The sequence below is a fragment of the Orycteropus afer genome, unplaced genomic scaffold (genome assembly GCF_000298275.1).
Source record: "Orycteropus afer afer isolate SDZICR_OR568_19922 unplaced genomic scaffold, OryAfe1.0 scaffold00121, whole genome shotgun sequence".
NCBI lineage: Eukaryota > Metazoa > Chordata > Mammalia > Tubulidentata > Orycteropodidae > Orycteropus > Orycteropus afer.
Genome location: NW_006921708.1, coordinates 7,794,703 through 7,814,852, shown reverse-complemented (window position 1 = coordinate 7,814,852; position 20,150 = coordinate 7,794,703). Strand labels below are relative to the sequence as shown.

Below are 20,150 nucleotides of genomic sequence, written 5' to 3'. Positions count from 1 at the left end.
CAAGGGTGATTCCAGCTCTTCTTGGTGGTTTTTTATTGTTGGCCTGTTGGTGGAGAAGGAGGTAGTGGCTCTCACTTAGTAAGTGACTTTGCAGGAGGTGTGGGTATAGTTGTGTCTTGTGGGGACTGTTGTTATCTCTCACTCAATTAGACACAAATTACAATTGAATAACCTTCAAAAAACTTTTCAGTCTTGCAGGTCCGGAGGGTCCTTGGGGTTGCTGGAAAGCAGAACGTGTTCTTAAGCCCCGGGAATCTGCGAGAGCGCTGTCTCTTTAAATATCCAAAATAGTCAAGCCACTTTTAGGCCTCCAAATTGGTGGCACCCTCAAGACTGGCAAAAGTCCACAGTTTAGCCCACCTTTCTCTTCACCTTCTCTTTTACTCCCCAGTCACCGGAGCAGTCCTCCGTGCATTCCCTGGCTAGCAAAGCTGATTTTTTAGGTTAATTTTTAAGTCCTACCAGCACTCAGGAATCTCCAAGCTGTCTGTGCCGTCAGGATTGCTCAGGATCGCTGCCAGACCACAGCTTTGTATGTCTCCTTTTTTGGTATTTTCACACAAATTCTTCTGCTAGTTGGGGTTTAGTCCACTTCTGTATCCTTCCGTTTAAGACTCAGGGGTCCAGGATTATCTTCTGTGTCTGTGTTAGTTGGTTTCCCTTTTCTTTTTTGAAGAGGGTCTGTGCAGTCTTTCTGACTAGTCCGCCATCTTGCCGGAACTCTCCACAGCAATGTTCTTAGATATAAATCTTTGAGTCTCATTTAATAGGAGCTCTGATGGTTATATGTGGTTATAGCATTTGGCTACTAAGCAAAAGGATGGCAGTTGGAACCCACCAGCCCCTTCGCAGGAGAAAGAAAGATGAGTCAGTCTGCTTCAGTAAAAATTTACAACTTTGGAAACCCTACAGGGCAGTTCTATCCTGTCCTATAGGATTGAATTAGGATCAACTTGATGGCAGTGGGTTAGGTTTTGGGTTTATTGCCTCATTTATTTTGTTTATTTTTGTCCTATTCATTTTTATACTCTGTATGCTCCCATAGGGAGCTCTGATCGCATAGTGCCTAAGGCACTTGACTGCTAACCAGAACTCCCTAATGTACTTCCTTAGTGATACTGCCTCAGAAACCCAAAGAGGGTTTTCTATGAGTTGAAGACAACTTGACAGCACATAACAACAACAACAACAACAATGCTCCAATAAGAGCCCTGGTGGCACAGGCACAGTGGGTTCAGTATTTGGCTGCTAACCAAAAGACTAGCAGTTCAAATCTACCAGCCACTACTCAGAGAAAGATGTGGCAGCCTGCTTCCGAAATGATTTACAGCCTTAGAAACCTTATAGGGATGTTCTTCTCCATTATATAGGGTTGTTCGTGTCTGTATTGAGTTAATGGCAATGGGTTTTTGTTTCATATATGGTCTTATATGGAGCTCTGGTGGCATAGTGCCTAAGGCATTTGACTGCTAACCAGAATGTTCAAACCCACCAGCCACTCCACAGAAGGAAGACTGGGCAATCTACTTTTGTAAAGATTTACCACTTTAGAAACCCAAAGGGGGTCGCTATAAGTCAGAATCGACTTAATGCCAGTGAGTTTGGTTTTTCTGGTTTATATGGTCCTATAGTGGAAACCACCTGAAATCCTTTTTGGAAGGAGGTAAAATAAAAATATATATTTTTTTAATTCCAGAAAATAAATTGTAATTTCAAGGAGCTCTCAAATTCATTTATCAGAAGATTAATTAAAAAGTATTTTCTATATTTTCTTTTAAGTCTAGAACATAAAAGAGAAAGAGAAACTGAGAGCACTGCCCCTACTGTCAAGAACTTACTCAAATAGAAACCAGAAAAAGTAGAAATTATTATCTTCCCTACCAATTATAAGCTCCCAATCCAAATTCTCATCAAAAGAAAAACAATGACAGGAATTTATGAGAAATTATATTACTCAGCAGAAAAGAAAATGCAATATAAATTTTCTATTTGCCATTATCACATATCACACAGGTGTTATTTCCCAGATAACATACTGATGGTCACTGTCATGGGTTGGATGGTGGCCCCCAAAATTTATGTCCATGTTCTTACTCCTAGAATCTGTGAATGTGACCTATTTTGGAAAAGGGGTCTTTGCAGATATAATTAATTTAAGGATACTAAGATGAGAAAATCCAGGATTATCCAGATGGGCCCCAAATCTAACAAGTATCCTTGTGAAAGACAGAAGAGGAGGAGAAACAAACAGATGGAGGGCTAGAATGTGGAGAGGGAGATAGAGATTGGAATGATGCAGCCATAAACCAAGGAATAATTGGAACCTCCAGAAGCTGGACGAGGCAGTGAAGAATTTTCCTCTAGAACATTCAGAGGGAGTGCAGTCCTGCTGAAACCTTGGTTCTGGACTTCTAGCCTCCAGAACTGTGAGAGAATTAATTTCTGTTGTTTTAAGCCACCTACTTCGTGGTAATTTGTTACAGTAGCTCCAGGAAATAAATGTTTTGCTTCTCTATTGGGTGGCTGGACTGTGAGCTTTATAGCCAAATAAACATGCTTTTGCAAATCTCTGAGCGTCTTCTTCCCAACCTGGCTGGGAAATATGGGCATAGGTCAGAATTCTAGAAACTGCTACTGGAATCCTCCTATATTTTAAAGTAATAATTTAAGCCCAAGTGAATCGGTTGCTTTAGTCAGATTCAGTTTTTCATACTTTATCATCCTTCCACTCTGATCGATGTCATATTCTTGAAATATAGTCAGAGGTAATAAATTCCTAACCTATCCCTGACCATTTTCAGTAAAATGTGTCAGGAAGGTAAGCTCCAGACAGGTAAAGGAAGGATATCACAGTTTCTCAGGGTGCACTTTTCTACTACAATGTTCTTCCAAGGGGATCACCCCCTTATGCTTCTTCTCCCTCTCTGAACAGCCTACCCACTCTATTGTTGGTTCCTGTACCTTTAAATATTGGTGTCCACTTGGATTCACTCAAGGAGCTCTGGTAGCATAGTGGCTAAAGCACTTGACTGCTAACCAGAAGGCTGGCAGTTCAAACCCACCAGCCACTCCTCGGAAGGAAGGTTGGGCAATCCAACTTCAGTAGTGATACTGCCTCGGAAACCCAAGGAGGGGTTGCTATGAGTCGGGGCTGACTCGACGGCACACAACAACAACAAAGGATTCACTCATTTGCTACCTTTTTTTCTAGTGCTACACATTAGGTAATATTTTTTACTTTCTCCAACTGTCCCATGATAGGATGGGTGCTGTGTGTGTGTATGCATGCATGCACTTGTGACAGCATGCGTGTGCTGCATATAAGGCTACATGCTTATATGGGTGTGTGTGCTGAATCCAAAATGTGCACACCCAGCTGTGGTCATTTGTAGGACAGCCTGCACAAACACAGCAGGACAAGCTAAGGGAGCACATGCGCAGGCCAGGCCTCTGCCCAAGCTCGTCTCAGAGAGGGTGGGGAAGCAAAGCCTCTTCACAGAGAGGAAATAGGGAGTGCCCAGCATGCAGGTTAAAGCATCAGGCTGCTATCCAAAAGGTGGGTGGTTTGAACCCACCAGACACTCAGCAGAAAAGGCAGTCTTCTCCAGTAAAGATTTACAGCCTTGGAAACTCAATGGGGTCACCATGACTAGAGGGCAATTAGTTTTGTTTATTTGTTTGTTTGTTTAGCACTGCAGTGCCAGAAACCAGCGTACTGCCTCCATTTCTTCATCCAGTGTCTTCACCACATTTACTTCCTCACTGGGCCGCTTCCACAGTGGCCTGCAATTATATACCATGGTGTCCATCAGGGAAACTTTATCTCACTCTCCTCATGCTTTTCTTGGCTCAAGGACTGTTGTTCAAACATGCCTGTATAAGTCATCTTGTAGGCGCTGGGTAAACATCTGCTAGTCTTCTGATTATTACTGTTTGTCTAATCCCAAATTAATTACACTGGTTATTTCAGAATTAAGTGTCTCCTCATTGTTTACCTGAACACGTCTAAGGGGCTCAGCTTGGTGAACCGAGGACACAGTTGGGCTTCTATGGTCTGCGAAGACCCTATCTTCCTTACTGCACAGCTTCTGCCAGGTCCTAAGGGCAATCCTGCATGTCACAGCCTTTCTAGATGTGCTTACTCCTTCGCTCTGCCTGGCGAAGAATTCTTCCTTATTGCTTCATCCTAGGACAGTGTCATGTTTAGCACTTCACGAGTGTGAGAACCAGGAAGCAGAACTCTAGCAGAATATTACTCATTATTAAATAGATTTGGATGCTAACTCATCTCCTCCAGATACAATAATTATTTTTAGTTAAGGATGGAAAAAATGCTGGTATCTTATGGTATGTGTCCCAAATCTAATGTAGTATATAACAAATGTTGAAGTGTAATTTCTTTCCCCTTTTCAAATAAGAAAAATAATTCCACTTGAATACACGAGATCAGAATGTTTATCATTTTTCTGATTTTTTTTTTTTTTTTTTACATACAGGCTGGTGTCCAGGGATTTGTCTTCTAGTTGGGACATGCATTATGAAAACAGTTGTTTCACATATTTGTTATTTTGGTCTTTTTTTTTTTTTTTTTTTTTTTTTAGGCCAGAGTTCGTATGCCAAAAGAGCAACTGGAACTTTTAAAGTGAGTGAGATTTCTTAATATGTAAGGCTTTCCAGCATGGTTTTAAATATTGAAATATCTGTAGTTTTATAAACTAAATATTACTTTTCTATAATATTATACCTTTTCTCTTCATGCCAGCCAAGAGTGTTTTCCCCCTTCCCCCAGCATTTACTCTTGTCCAGCATTTAAAAAAAAAAAAAAAAAACTTTTTTGAAAATAATGTATATGGATAAGTTAGGGAGGGAGGGTAGTTTTTCAGGACTTGTTTCCATCCTATAGACTCAAATAAAAATAAATATAATATTTAAAATATTAAATATAGCATTGTTGTAGAACAACATAAGAATAGTCTTTTTAAAGTAAAAACAGAAGAGGTTTATTGAGAGATGGAGATGGTCCAGACTGGGAAAATGTCCAAATTCACAGAGTGGAAATGGCTGCTTCACCAAACAATGAGGAAGAAAAACATAAAGTTGAAGCAGGAACTAAAAGTTTCAAAATCATAATTGGCTATAAGACAATCAGGGGAGACAAAGGAAGAATATATAAAAGCCCAGATTTAGCAGGGATAGGTAGAAAACCTATATATGAGATGACAGGAGTGGTTAAAGGTACATAATTTCAAGAATAGTACTGTTCAGTTTATTACATGATAGTCACAAGACAACAGTAGGATAGGTTTTTCAGGTAACCTGCTATAAAAATTCTTTCTCAATCATGTCTGTTTCTGGGGTCTATTGTGTAAGCTATCACATTTTGTATGTTTGACCTTAGTGGAAAGTGGTCACCTTAGTGACCTTTGAGAACACATTGTAATATCCTACAACTGCCAGATATCAGAGAAAAAGAATGTCTCCTTTAGGGTATATCATCATCACAGTTAGGTCAGCAACAAAGTTAGAGAAATTGTTGTCAGAAAAGGCAACTTTAAAATTCAACATGGATTCTAGACTCATGTCAAAACTTTAAGATGGAGTTAAGGCTCCACTTCGTTACTGCTCTATTTACATGCACCAAGTGCCTCTGATTTTAAGCTCTCATACAGCTTGTACAGATTGACCTGCCTCTTGTCCTTTATTTCTTTAATGAACATCCTTCCTCCCTCCCTCTTTCCTTCCTTCTTTTTTCCCCCAGCTGCATGTACATAGAGAAATGCTAGAAATGATGTCACCAAATATTAACATTGATTATTTCTGGGACTTTGTGTGACTTTTCTTTCTTATACTTTTATGAATATCCTCTCTTTTTTTATATAGCGAGCATGCACATTTAAAACAAAACAGCAATATTTTTTATTACTTTAAGGAACTATTTACCCTTTAATATAGCATATCTCCTTCTGTGGGGCATTCCTTAAAAGATATACACTGGTATGTGTTTTCAATATTTACAAGCAATAAAAAATTGAAAACAACCAAATGAGAAAAATAGCCCAGTGCTTAAGTACATTAGAGTATATCCATGTAGTGGAACATATGAAGCCAGTTAATTAATTTTAAAATATATTTAATGATTTGGAAAATACAGTGAGACACAAAATTATTAAGTATAATATCTGTTCCATTATTGGATTTATGCATAGAATAAAAACTTTTGGAAACAAACTAAAATTTAGCAGTGTTTATTTCTTCTAGACTTTTGCTTTTTCCAAACTTTGAACATGTATTCTTTAAAAATATTGGAAAAATACTATAAACATAGTACTTTTTTAAGCATAAAGAAATACCTATTACCTTGACATTTTCTGTTCTCTCTACCAATAACTTTTAGACTTTAAAAACAGCAGAATCCCTTCTTCAAAAGTAAAATCTTAAACAAACTTTCTTTAAAGCAGATGGCTCGATTCCTCTGAGGCATATACACAGAAATAGGATATAGTTTGTAAAATACTGCTCTGCCCTATAGTTGAAATGCAAGGTGTTTCCTAATTTTAAGGAGCTTACAATTTAGGATTTGCCTGTGTACGTTCTCACAGCATAACCCAGCCTCTGGTCAGCACGGCTAGAGCTCCCCTGAGGGAAGTGCAAGGTTGACTCAAACCTGTATGCCAGGGCAGAGCCCACCGCCAAGCACAGGGATGCCCTCAAGAAAGCTTTCTATGAATGTCATTTGTCCATGTGTCAAATCTAGTGAAATGTTAATTAATCAGAGAAATGAGCATCCCTGATGTTCCACTCATTCCAGAATTTATTTCTTCTACAATATAAATTACCTCTTCTCTTTGCTGAAGGAACTCTATTAGCATAGTGGTTAAAGCATTAGGCTGCTAACCAAAAGGTCAGCAGTTAGAACCCACTATCCACTCCACAGGAGAAAGATGAGGCAGTCTGCTTCCATAAAGATTTACAGACTTGGAAATCCTATGAGGCAGTTCTACTCTGTCCTGCAGGGTCACTATGAGTTGGAATTGATTGGATGACAATGGGTTTGGTGAATTTTTTGGTCTCTTTCCTGAGGACTCCCTGGGTGGTGGTAGCAAATGGTTAAAGCTCTCAGCTGTTAACTAAAAGTTTGGAAGTCCAAGTCCACTCAGGGATGTTTCTATTTTTGAAACCTCAGCCACTGAAAACCCTATGGAGTCAGTTCTACTCTGACCACATGGGTTCACCATGAGTTTGGGGCAACTTGACAGCAACTGGTTTTTCTCTTTGCTGATATGCTGAAGTCCCATACCAGTTGATTACATGTAAATGAAATTTGCACCTTTCCTCCTTTCTCATTGGATTTCTCCATTTACAGAAAGGAAAGTCAAATTTTGGAAAACAATTTCCGTGAAATTCTATTTTTAATAGAACAAGTAGATGTTCTAAAGGCATTACTAAAAGAAATGAAGGATGATGGGCACAATCATGGCTGGAATGTTCCTCTTGAGGAACAGGACAAGGACATTCTCGATGAGGTAAGAAAGAGATTGGGGTAGATGATTTTTAGTATTTCCTTCCAGTGTCACTTCTCAATTACTTTTTTGAGTGGATTAGTTTTCCTACTGCTAACCGAGATTTGGCTTATGGCCTCTTCTTTAAAATTCTTTCCTAACATTAATTTCCTTTCACTAAAGCTGGCCCTTTGGGATGTACTTTTTCATACATGTTGTATCACAGAGGAAACTTTATATTGCACTATGACTTACTTCTCACCAAAATAAATAACTAATTCTGTTTTATCTTTTAGGGGGGGAAAAAAGGTCATTCACTAATGACATTCTCTGAATGTCCGTACACAAATACTTAAATAGCAAAATATTTTTATTCATTGCCTATATCTATTTAGTCCAATCAGCACCAGGCAAAATTATGAAAAAAAAAAAAAACCAGTGAAATTATTTTTGCTCTTCCTCTATCTTTATTATCACCATCTTCCTTTCCTTGCTTAATGTCTACTTTTTGAAATGCATATAAATCTGACACTAACCACTACTGCTGGCCAGCCTCACTTTGGCAGGTCACTGTGACAAAGTGCTTATGTCTTATTAGAACTTATACTATGTGTCCTTCAAGATAATCTGCTTTTTTCAAAAACAAATCAGAATATCCTTATGAGCCCAACATTAATCCAAATGGATGAATAATTTCTAGTAACAGCAGTAAAGAAGCACCGTAAACTTAGAAAAGAAGAGATTTTCAGGCTGAGAAGTGACAGCATATAGTGAAAAGTAATATGCTTGTTCCTTTATGATTTTATTATATAAGCAACCATCTACTTTATGTAAACTACTTTGATTCCTAAGTAATTATAGAAAATTCAAGACTTGTTTACTAAGCATAGGACACTAAGAGGAGACCAGGAGATCAGAAAGCATCTTGGGTGAGTCACTAGACACATGTTAGCTTTGATTACTTCATCTGTCTGAGAGGGAACTCGCCTACAGAGCTGTGAAGTTTATATAAGATATCTAAGGCACTTTGCACAGAGCCTGGCTCAGAGTAGGTGCTTAATAAATGTTTGCTATAATTATTCAGATTAGGGAATTTTGGTCTAAAATGAAAAAGTAAATTGTCAAAACTCAGCAGAGATTATTTTTAAATTTCTACAGGAAATATCAAAGTTGGTAAATTATGTACTTAAAAAGTTGAGAGAGGATCAAGTCCAGATGGCTGATTATGCCCTGAAGTCTGCTGGTAAGTATGGAAAAAAGTAAAAAAAAAATAACATAAAAAATTAATGCTTAAAAATTATCTCTATTCCCTATATCTCTTTATTAGGAAGACAGATTACTCTATCTGATAACTTGAAAAGAAAAAAAACTTAGTAAATCTAGTAGTAAAAAATATAATAGAAATGTTCTAGTTGATTGCTTTCTCAGTTCAAATCACAGAGGGAGGAATTACTATATTAGTATAAACTTAAAGGGACAACAAAGCTGAGATAGTACAGTGAGCTGGGGAACACAGAAAATGTTGTAAGGATAGTAAACATTATCACACACACACACACACACACACACACTGCCATCAAGTCAGATCTGACTCATAGCGACCCCTCCTTGAGTTTCCAATGCAGTATCACTAGAGAAGTGGATTGACCAATCTTCCTTCTGAGGAGAAGCTGGTGGGTTTGAATCTTCTGGTTAACAGTCAAATGCCTTAGGCAACATTTTGTATTATTATATACTAAAATGACTTAGAACAATTAATCCAAATGCATTGTTAGGGATAAATGATGGTGCTTAATGGCTGTAAATAAAACAATGTGCTCTATATCCTCTAGTTAAAATGACTTCTTAAAGGATTATACTGTGGATCATTAACCTTAATGTCTACAATACTCATCTTGCTTAAAATTGAGCACTTGGATCAGAATGTTTTATTTAGATGTGTGTAAATGAATGTTTAGAGAGAGATACCAAAATAACAGAGCTTGCTTGAACCTGAATTCACTGAAACTTGTAAAGGATATGGATTGAGACAAAAATGGGAAGGGAGGGAGAAGGTAATCCACAGAGGATTTTTTTTCCCTAATCTTGGCATTCTGATGCACTCTTTTTTATGCCTTCTTGCTTCTTTTCTATTGAAACTATTTACAACTTCCATTTGAAAATGTCATGATGACAAATGTAGATGGATGGACATCTCATGTAAAACAAGGAAAAGTAAAAATGTTATGGCTTCTTGGTGAACCAGCCCATATTAGGGTGGGTTTATTGTTGTTGTTGTTGTTTTTCCCTAGTATATCTAGCTGAGGGCAGGCTCCAGTTGCAGAGCTGCACAGTAGTGGCAGTGAGTTGGATGTTACAACTCAATCCCATCTTTCTATCTAGAAGGACCAGAAATGGGAGTACTATGGACCAGAGAGTGTGGAGAGAATACATGAGATGAAAGAACTGGGAAGAAACCCCCTAAGTTTGTGTATGTATGTGAGCAACTTCCAGACTCACCAGTTAGCTGAACATTCATGGGGACAGATCCAAAAGAAAATTTTAAGAACTGAGCAAAGATTTAAGCCATGCCTCAAGTCTTAGACTAATCTCTGAGTGGAACATGCACAGAACAGGCCCATGACCAAAGCTGTGAAAACTTGTGACATTGGAACTACACCCACTAGAAATGAGAAAGAACTTGAAGTCTGAATATTTCTGTGTTGATTTCCTGATGAAACAAACAAACAAACCAGAACATGTTACATTGGATTACTACAGACTCAGAGTCTCAACAATATAGGGTACAATTCAAAATTACTAGACAGACAAAGACCTAAGAAAATATGGTCAATACATGCTACTCCTATGATGACAGAGATGTTAGAGTTTTCATGCGAAAACTTTGAAGCAACTAGTATAAGTATACTTCATGAAGTGAAGTTAAATACACTTGAAATGAATGGAAAGATACAAGTTTTCAGTTGAGCACACACACAAAAAAACTATTACAAAGAACTAGGTAGAAATTTTGCAACTGAAAAATACAATACCTGAAGTAAATGGATTCAGTGAATTGGCTCAATAAAAGAACAATGACAGAGAAAAGAATCAGTGAAATTGAAGATAGAATAATAGAAATCACCCTGTCTAAACAATAGAGGGAAGAAAGATTGGGAATAAAATGAACAGATCCTCAGGAACCTGTGGAACAATATCAACAGGTCTAACGTTTTTTATCCTTGCAGTCTCACAAGGAGATAAGATATTAATGCAGAAAAATATTTTGAAGAAATAATGCTAAAAACATCCCAAATTTGGTGATAAATATAAATTTATAGATCTAAGAAACTCAGCAATCCAATACAAGATAAACTAAAAGAAAAATAGCATACACATCATAGTTGAATTGCTTAAAATGAAAAATGAAGAAAAAGCCTTGAAAGCAGTTAGAGAGAAAAAAGCACACATTGCATATAGAAGAGCAATGATACAAATGACTTCAGATTTCTTATCAAACTCTTTAACAGATTCTTATCAGAAATCTATATAAGATGCTTAAAGAAAAGAAATGTCAGTGTAGAATTCTAGATCCAGAAAAAATATCCTTCATGAATGAAGGTGAAATAAATATATTTTAGATGAAGGAAAACTAAGAAGTACTTGATAACAGATCTCCTAAAGATAGTTATTCAATCTTAGGGGAACTGGTAGCAAAGGTAAACTTGAAATTTTAGGAATAAAGAGCAGCATATAAATATTTGAATTAATATAATATGTATATCTGTTGAAAGGAATAATTATAATATTGCCTAATATGATACTCTAGGAGCTCTGGTAGCATAGTGGCTAAGGCACTTGACTGCTAGCCAGAAGGCTGACGGTTCAAACCCACCAGCCACTCCTCAGAAGGAAGATAGGGCAATCTACTTCAGATTGATACTGCCTCAGAAACTCAAGGAGGGGTCACTATGAGTCAGGTCCGACGCGACGGCACATAACAACAACAATATGATACTCTGGTGGTGCAGTGCCTAAAGCATTTGACTGCTAACCAGAAAATTGTCTGTTCAAACCCACCAGCAGCTCTGCAGAAGGAAGATGAAGCAATCTCCTTCCATAAAGATTTACCACCTGGGAAACCCAGTGGAGGTCACGGTGAGTCAGACTTGATTTGATGGCAGTGGACTTGGTTTTTGGTTTAATATGATAATAATTCAAGTAGACATAATACACATGACAACTCTATAGAAAAAGTGGGTGAGGTTAAACAGACCCCTGTGTTTGTAAAGATCCCATTTTTCACATGACATGGTAAAATATTAAAAACCAAATTCACTGCCATCGAGTTGATTCTGAGTCATAGCGGCCCCCATTGGATTTCTGAGGTAGTAAATCTTTACGGAAGTAGATTGCCCAGTTTTCCTTCCACAGAGTAGTTGGTGGGTTTGAACTGCCAACCTTCTGGTTAGCAGTCAAATGTCTTAGGCACTATGCTATTATGCCACTGGTAGCACCATGTCTAATGCATTTGACTGCCAACCAGAAGTTTGGCAGTTCAAATGTCTTAGGCACTATGCCACTAAGCCACTGGTAGCACAGTGTCTAAAGCATTTGACTGCTAACCAGAAGGTTGGCAGTTCAAACCTATCAGTCACTCAGCAGAAGGAAGACTAGGAAATATACTTCAGTAAAGATTTACCACCTTAGAAACCCAATGGAGTTACTATGAGTTGGAATAGACTCAAGGGCAGTGATTTTGGTTTTGTTTTTTGGTAAAATATTAGTTCTAAGTAGACCATGAAAGTTTAAACTAACTAACTCATTCACTGCCATGGAGTCATTTTCAAGTAATAGTGACCCCTCCTTGGGTTTCCAAGGAGGTATCACTACAAAAGTAGATTGCCCAACCTTCCTTCTGAGGAGCCGCTGGTGGGTTTGTACCAACAACCTTCTGGTTAGCAGTCAAATGCCTTAGGCACTATGTCATCAGAGCTTCCAGACCATGAAAGTTTAGTGATGTATATTTTAGTCACTGGAGCAAACACAGAAGCTGCAACAATGGGCTCGAGTATAGAAATGATTTTGAGGATGGTGCAGGACCAGGCAGTGTTTCACTCTGCTGTACATAGAGTCGCTGTGATCCAGAACTGATTCAACAGCACCGAACAATAGCAACAACAGAACAAACACTCAAAAGAGAGAGAGAAAAAAATCAAAAAGCCAAAAGATAAGTTAAACAAATTTTTTAAAAATATATTCATTTAATGTAAAAGAAGACAGGAAAAGCATAATAGATGAAGAACAGAAAGGACAAAGAGGAAATAGGTAACAAAATAATAGACTTAAATTTGGCCCAGTTAATAATGATATTAAATGTAGATAGTCTGTTTTTGTCATTGTTAGGTGACATTGAGTTGGCTCAGACTCATAGCAACAAATAGAACAAGACACTGCCCAGTCACGCACCTGCCTCAAAATCCTTGCTATGCTTGAACCAATTGTTGCAGCCACTGTGTCAATCCATCTTGTTGAAGGTCTTCCTCCTTTTCATTGACACTCTACTTTACCAAGTATGATATTCTACAGGAATAGTCCCTTCTGACAACCTGACCAAAGTAGATGAGACAAAATCTGGCCATTCTCTTTTCCAAAGAGACTTCCAGAAGCATTTCTTTCAGGATAGACTTGTTCATTCTTCTGGCTGTCCATAGTATTTTCAGTAGTCTTCATCAAAACCATAATTCAAAGGCATCAAATTTTCTCCAGTCTTCCTTATTCATTGTCCAGCTTTCACATCCATAGGAGGCAATTGAAAATACTATGGCTTGGATTAGGCACATTTTAGTCTTCAAAATGACCTCTTTGCTCCTTAACACTTTAAAGAGGTCTTTCGCAGCAAATTTGCCCAATGCAATACATAGTTTGATTTCCTGACTGCTGCTTCCATGGACCCTGATTGTGTATCCAAGCAAAATGAAATCCCTGACTTGAATCTTTTCTCCATTTCTCACGATGGTGCTTATTGATCCAGTTCTGAGGACATTTGTTTTCTTTATGTTGAGGTGTAATCCATACTGAAGATTATAATCTTTGACCTTCAATAGTGTTTCAAGTCTTCTTCAATTTCAGCAAGCAATGTTGTATTGTCTTCATACCAGTTATTAACAATAACCAGTCTTCCTCCAATCCTGATGCTGCATTCTTCCTCATATAGTTCAGCTTCTCAGATCATTTGCTCAGCATACAGACTGAATAAGTATGGTGAAAGGATTCAACCCGGATGCACACATTTTCTGATTATATACCATTCAGTATTCCCTTGTTCTGTTCAAACAATAGCTTCTTGGTCTATGTTCTTCATGAACAAAATTAAATGTTTTAGAATTCTCATTCTTCTCAATGCACACAGTCAAATGCCTTTGCATAGACAATAAAACACAAGTAAACATCTTCCTAGTACTCTTTGCTTTCAGCCCAAATCCATGATATCAATAATATTATCTCTCATTCCACATCCTCTGAATCCAGCTTGAATTTCTTGAAATTCCTTGCCAATATACTGATGCAACAGTTTTTCAATCATAAAATCAAATAAACAAACAACCAACCAACCAAATCCATTGCCATCCAGTCAATTCCAACTCATAGTGAACCCCGTTGGGATTCTGAGGCAGTAAATCTTTTTTTTTTCCTTAATTGTGTTTTGGGTGCAAATATACAGAGCAGAATTTGTTTTATGTTCAATAGTTTGTGCATATTTGGTTTCACTCCCCAATTACCATCCCCAGCCCTAACCTGTTCTCCTCCTCTCTCTTCCCTGTGACCCACCTATTCCTGTGCCCTTTGTAGTTATGCACTCCTATCTGTCCAGCTTTCCCTCCATGGGAGTGCTGCCCCTCTGGTGCCCCATGGTCAATTGCTCCAAGGGGTGTATCTCCATAGAGTAGGTGGGTGCATTGCCCTGGGTTGGGTGTTCTGCATGTAAGCCTTTCTACTGTTGAGCTGAGAGCCAGATCTTTGGAGTGACTCTTATTCCAGGCCCGAAGTGCATCCCAGAGTCATAGTCTTGGGGGTCCCACCAGACTCCATCCAACCAGTAATTCTGGTTGTTATTGTGTTTTTTAATTTTGTCCACATTTTTCCTCCCACTCTATTCATGATCTCCAGTTTTGATCGCTTCACGAGTGGTTGGCATTGGTAGCCATGCACCATCTAGTTCTTCTGGTCTTGAGGCCTATCATATCCTAAGGCTGATTGTTTCCAAATTCCCACGGTTTTCTTCACTCTTCTTCACTTCAGATAAGAGGAAACCATTAGCTGCATCTTGGATGGGGCTCAGCAGCTTCTAAGACCCCAGTTGCTACTCACCAAAGGAGGCTGTAAAGCAAGATTTTTATGTATTATGTTGTGCTAATTGAGCCTGATGTCCTCCAATACTATGGTCCTGAGTTGGCAGGTCTGGTGGTTCTCTCTCCCAAGGTGTTTGGCTGTCTCTGAGGGATTACTCCAAGTCTGTCTTCTGTTGCTTCTGTACTGATGTGGTTATTTTGTATCACTAATATCTGTGCAAGATTATCCTCAGCTGAATCTATCATTGGTCTAGAGTATATTCCCATTCACTGACCCTTATCTGATATTCTCAGTTCTCCATGTATTTATCTGTAGCCTGGTGTTTGGTGTTAGTGGTAAGGAAGTATTGTGCATATATTGGTATTAGCCTCTGTTGCCTATATCTTATTGCATAATTCGGTGTCTTCCCTTTCCCCAATTTTGTCATGCTGGTCACAGACTCTTTCCATACCATGCCTCCCCTTACCCAACTCAGCATGTGGCTCCCAACTAGTCTGAAATTTTTCCTTCCCTTCACTTTCATCCCCAGTAACCTACAAAGTAAGTTCCCTTCCCAAAGCAAACCCTTCCTTGACTTTTACAGTAATGGGCTCATACAATATTTGTCCTTCTGCAATTGACTTATTTCACTCAGCATAATGTCTTCCAGATTCATCCATGTTGTAAGATGATTCATGTATTCTTCATTGTTAATGTAGCATAGCATTCCAGTGTGTGACTGTACCATAATTTCTTTATCCACTTATCTGTTGATGGGCATTTAGCTTGTTTCCATCTCTTTGCTATAGTGAATTGTGCTGTGATGAACATGGGTGTGCTTATGTCTGTTTGTGACCTGTCTCTCAACTCTTTAGGATATATTCCTAGTAATGGGGCCCAAGGTAGGCAGGCACGGGGCTCAGGGGCTGCTCTTTGCTTGGGGGCAGCTCTATTTTAAGGGCGTGGCTTGAGGTAGACAGGCACAGAGGGGTTAGGAACAACTAAGGGAGATGAACTTATCTGTCAGTTTGTCATCCTATGGTGGCTTAAGTGTAGCTGTGAGGCTGGAGACTACGCCACTGGTGTTGCAAAATGCCAGCAAGGTTACCCATGGTAGACAGGTTTCAGTGGAGCTTCTGGGCTAAGACAGACTTGGAATAAGGAAGAGGGCATTCACTTCTCAAACAATTGGCCAGTGAAAACCATATGAATAGCAGTGAAACACTGTCTGATATATTATTCGAAAAGTTTATTGTATAGCCCTGAAACATTGTCTGATACCATGCCGAAAGATGAGCCCATCAAGTCGGAAGGCACTCAAAATTTTACCAGGGAAGAGCTGACTCCTTAGAGTAGAAACGAACTTAACGATATGGATAGAGTAAAGCATTTGGGACCTCCATTGGCTGATGTGGCACAACTCAAAATGAGTAGAAACAGATGCAAATATCCATTAATAATTGGAACATGGAATGTATAATGTATGAATCTAGGAAAACTGGAAGTTGTCAAAAATAAAATGTAATACATAAAGATTGATATTCTAGGCATTAGTGAGCTGAACTGGACTGGTTTTGGCCATTTTGAATCAGACAACCACATGATCTACTATGCTTGGAATACAAATTGAAGAGGAATTGTGTGGCATTCATTGTCACAAAGATTGTTTCAAGATATGTCTTGAAGTACAATGCTGTCAGTGATAGGATAATATCCGTACGCCTACAAGGAATACCAGTTAATACTACTATTATTCAAATCTGTGCACCAACCACCAAAGCCAAAGTGGAGGACATTGAAGATTTCTACCAACTTATGCAGACTGAAATTGATCGAACATGCAATCAAGATGTGTTGATTAACATTGGTGAGTGGAATGCAAAAGTTGAAAACAAAGAAGAGTTACTGGTAGTTGGCAAATATGGCCTTGGTGAGACAAATAATGCTGGAAATCACATGATAGAATTTTGCAAGGCCAATGACTTATTCATTGCAAATACATACATTTTTCAACAACATAAGTGACCACTAAACACGTGGACTTCACCAGATGGAATAAACAAGAATAGATTGATTACATCTTTGGCAAGAGGTGATGGAGAAGTTCAATATCTTTGGCCAAAACAAGGCAAGGAGCTCATTGTGAAACAGACTATCAACTGCTCATACGCACATTCAAGTTGAAGTTGAAGACAATTAAAACAAGTCCATGAGATGTAAAATATGACCTTGATGACATCCATCCTAAATATAGAGACCATTTAAAGACTATTTTTGATTCATTGAAAACCAATGGCCAAAAACTAGAGAAATTGTGGGATGACATCAAGAACATCATCCATGAAGAAAGCAAGAGGGCATTAAAGAGACAAGAAAGGAAGAAAAGACCAAAATGGATGTCAGAAGAGACTCTGAAACCTGGCCTTGAACAAGGAGTAGCTAAAGCAAATGGAAGAAATGACAAGATAAAAGAGCTGAACACAAGATTTCAATGAGCAGCTCAAGAAGACAAAGCCAATTACTATAATGAAATGTGCAAAGACCTGGAGTTAGAAAACCAAAAGAACACACTCAGTCTTTCTCAAGCTGCAATAACTGAGGGAAAAATTTAAGCCTTGGGTTGCAATATTGAAAGATTCTATGGGCAAAATATTGAATGATGAAGGAAACATCAAAAGAAGATGGAAAGAATACACAGAGTCACTGTATCAAAAAGAATTGGTTGATGTTCATCCATTTCAGGAGGTGGTATATGAGGAAGAACCAATGGTGTTGAAGGAAGAAGTCAAAGCTGCACTGAAGGAACTGGTGAAGAACAATGCTCCAGGAATTGGCAGAATACCCATTGAGATGTTTCAACAAACAGATGCCCCACTGAAAGCACTCACTCAGCTATGACAAGAGAGTTGGAAGACAGCTACTGGGCCAAGTGACTGGAAGAGATCCATATTTGTACCCATTCCAAAGAAAGGTGATCCCACAGAATGTGGAAATTATTGAAAAATATCATTAATATCACACACAAGTAAAATCTTTCTGAAGATAATTTAAAAATAGTTGCAGTAGTATATTGACAGAGAACTTCCAGAAATGCAAGCTGGATTCAGAAGAGGAGGTGGAACAAGGGAAATCATTGCTGATTTCAGAGGGATCTGAGCTGAAAGCAAAGAACACCAGAAACATGTTTACTTGTGCTTTATTGACTATGCAGAAGCATTTGATTGTGTGGATCATAACAAATTATGGATAACATTGAGAAGAATGGGAATTCTAGAACACTTGATTGTGCTTATGAGGAACCTGTGCATAGACCAGGAGGCTGTCATTCAAACAGAGAAAGGAGACACTGTATGGTTTGAAATCAAGAAGGGAGTGCATCAGGGTTGTATCCTCTCACCATGCTTATTTAGTCTGTATGCTGAGCAAATAATCCAAGAAGCTGGACTATATGAAGAGGAACGTGTTATCAGGATTGGAGGAAGACTCATTAACAACCTGCGATATGCAGGTTTGCTCGCTGAAAGTGAGGATGACTTGAAGCACTTACTGATGAAGATTAAAGACTACAGCCTGCAATATGGATTACACTTCAACATAAAAAAATAAAAATCTTCACAACTGGACCAACAAACAACATCAAAATAAATGGAGAAGAGATTAAAGTCGTCAAAGATTTTACATTACTGGTTCCACAATCAACACCAATAGAAGCAGCAGTCAAGATATCAGATGATGATTAAAGTCTGCAGTATGGATTACACTTTATCATAAAGAAAACAAAAATCCTCACAACTGGTCCAATAAACAGCTTCATGGTGGAGAAAAGATTGAAGTTGTCAAGAATTTCATATTACTTGGTTCTACAATCAACACCAATGGAAGCAACAGTCAAGACATCAGATGATGTATTGCACTGGGCAAATCTGCTGCAAAAGACCTCTTTCAAGTGATGAAGAGCAAAGATGTCTCCTTGAAAACTAAGGTGTGCTTAACCCAAGTCATGGTATTTTCAATCACCTCTTATGCATGTGAGAGCTGTACAATGAATAAGGAAGAATGAAGAAGAGTTGATGCTTTGGAATTGTGGAGTTGGAGAAAAATGCTAAGAGTACCATGGTCTGGTAAAAGGACTAACAAATCTGTCCTAGAGGAAGTGCAGCTAGAATGCTCCTTGGAAGTGAGAATGGTCAGACTCTGCCTCACCTAGTTTGGTCATGTTATCAGAAGGAACGATTCCCTGGAGAAGGATATCATGTTTGATAAAGTGCAGGGTCAATGAAGAAGAGGAAGGCCCTCAATGGATGGACTAATATACAGTAGCTGCAACAATAGCCTCAGGTGTAGCAAGGATTGTGAGGCTGGCGCAGGACTGGGCAGTGTTTTGTTCTGCTATGCATGGGGTCACTATGAGTCAGAGATGACTTGATGGCACCTAACAACAACAACAATGGAATTGCTGGTTCAAATGTTATTTCTTTTTCAGCTTTTTAAGGAAATGCCATACCATTTACCACAATGGTTGTACCATTTTGCAGCCCCACTAGCAGTGTATGAGAGTTCCAATCTCTCTGCAAACTCACCAGCATTTATTTTCTGTCTTGTTGAACTTTGCTATTATTGCTGGTGTGAGATGATATTTCATCATTGTTTTGATTTGCATCTCTCTAATGGCTAATGATTATGAAGTTCCTCATGTGTTTGTGGCTGCTAACATATCATCTTTAGTGAAGTGTCTTTTCATGTCCCTTGCTCATTTTTGAACTGTATTGTTTGTGTTTTTGCATTGAGGTATTGTAGTTTTCTATACATTTTAGAGAAACATCCTTTGTCAGATATGTCATGTTGTTGTTGTTCTTATGTGCCGTCGAGTTGGACCCAACTCGACCCTCCTTGGGTTTCTGAGGCAGTATCACTATGGAAGTAGATTGCCCAACTATTTTCTCCCAGTTCTCTTTTTACCATTTTGGAGAAGTCTTTCAATGAGCATAAGAATTTAATTTTTAAAAGGTCCCATTCATGTAACTGCTGTGCCACCTCCTGTGCACTCTGGGTTATGCTTGATTGTCCCTTTATGCCATAAATTCGGGCCCCTAGATTTGCCCCCATTTTACTTTGATGAGCTTTATAGTTTTTGGTTTTACATTTAAGTCTTTAAACCACCTTGAGTTTGTTTTTGTGTGTGGGGTTAGGTATGGGTCTTGTTTCATTTTTCTGCAGGTGGATATCTAATTTTCCCAGCACCATTTGTCAAAGAGGCTCTCTCTTCCCCATTAAATGGGTTTGGGTCTTTTGTCAAAGATTAACTGTCTATAGATTGTTGTTGTTGTTGTTATGTGCCGT

General features: G+C 38.5%; 1 protein-coding gene across 1 annotated transcript in view; it reads left to right on the top strand.

Moving 5' to 3' along the window:
• Positions 1-20,150, top strand: part of SUN3 (Sad1 and UNC84 domain containing 3) — a 127,046-nt gene that overhangs the window by 36,184 nt on the left and 70,712 nt on the right. Inside the window, exons 4-6 of the mRNA XM_007944138.2 lie at positions 4,602-4,642; positions 7,364-7,523; positions 8,658-8,742. Of these exons, the coding sequence (XP_007942329.2) occupies positions 4,602-4,642; positions 7,364-7,523; positions 8,658-8,742 (286 nt within the window). The remainder of the gene's footprint in view (positions 1-4,601; positions 4,643-7,363; positions 7,524-8,657; positions 8,743-20,150) is intronic.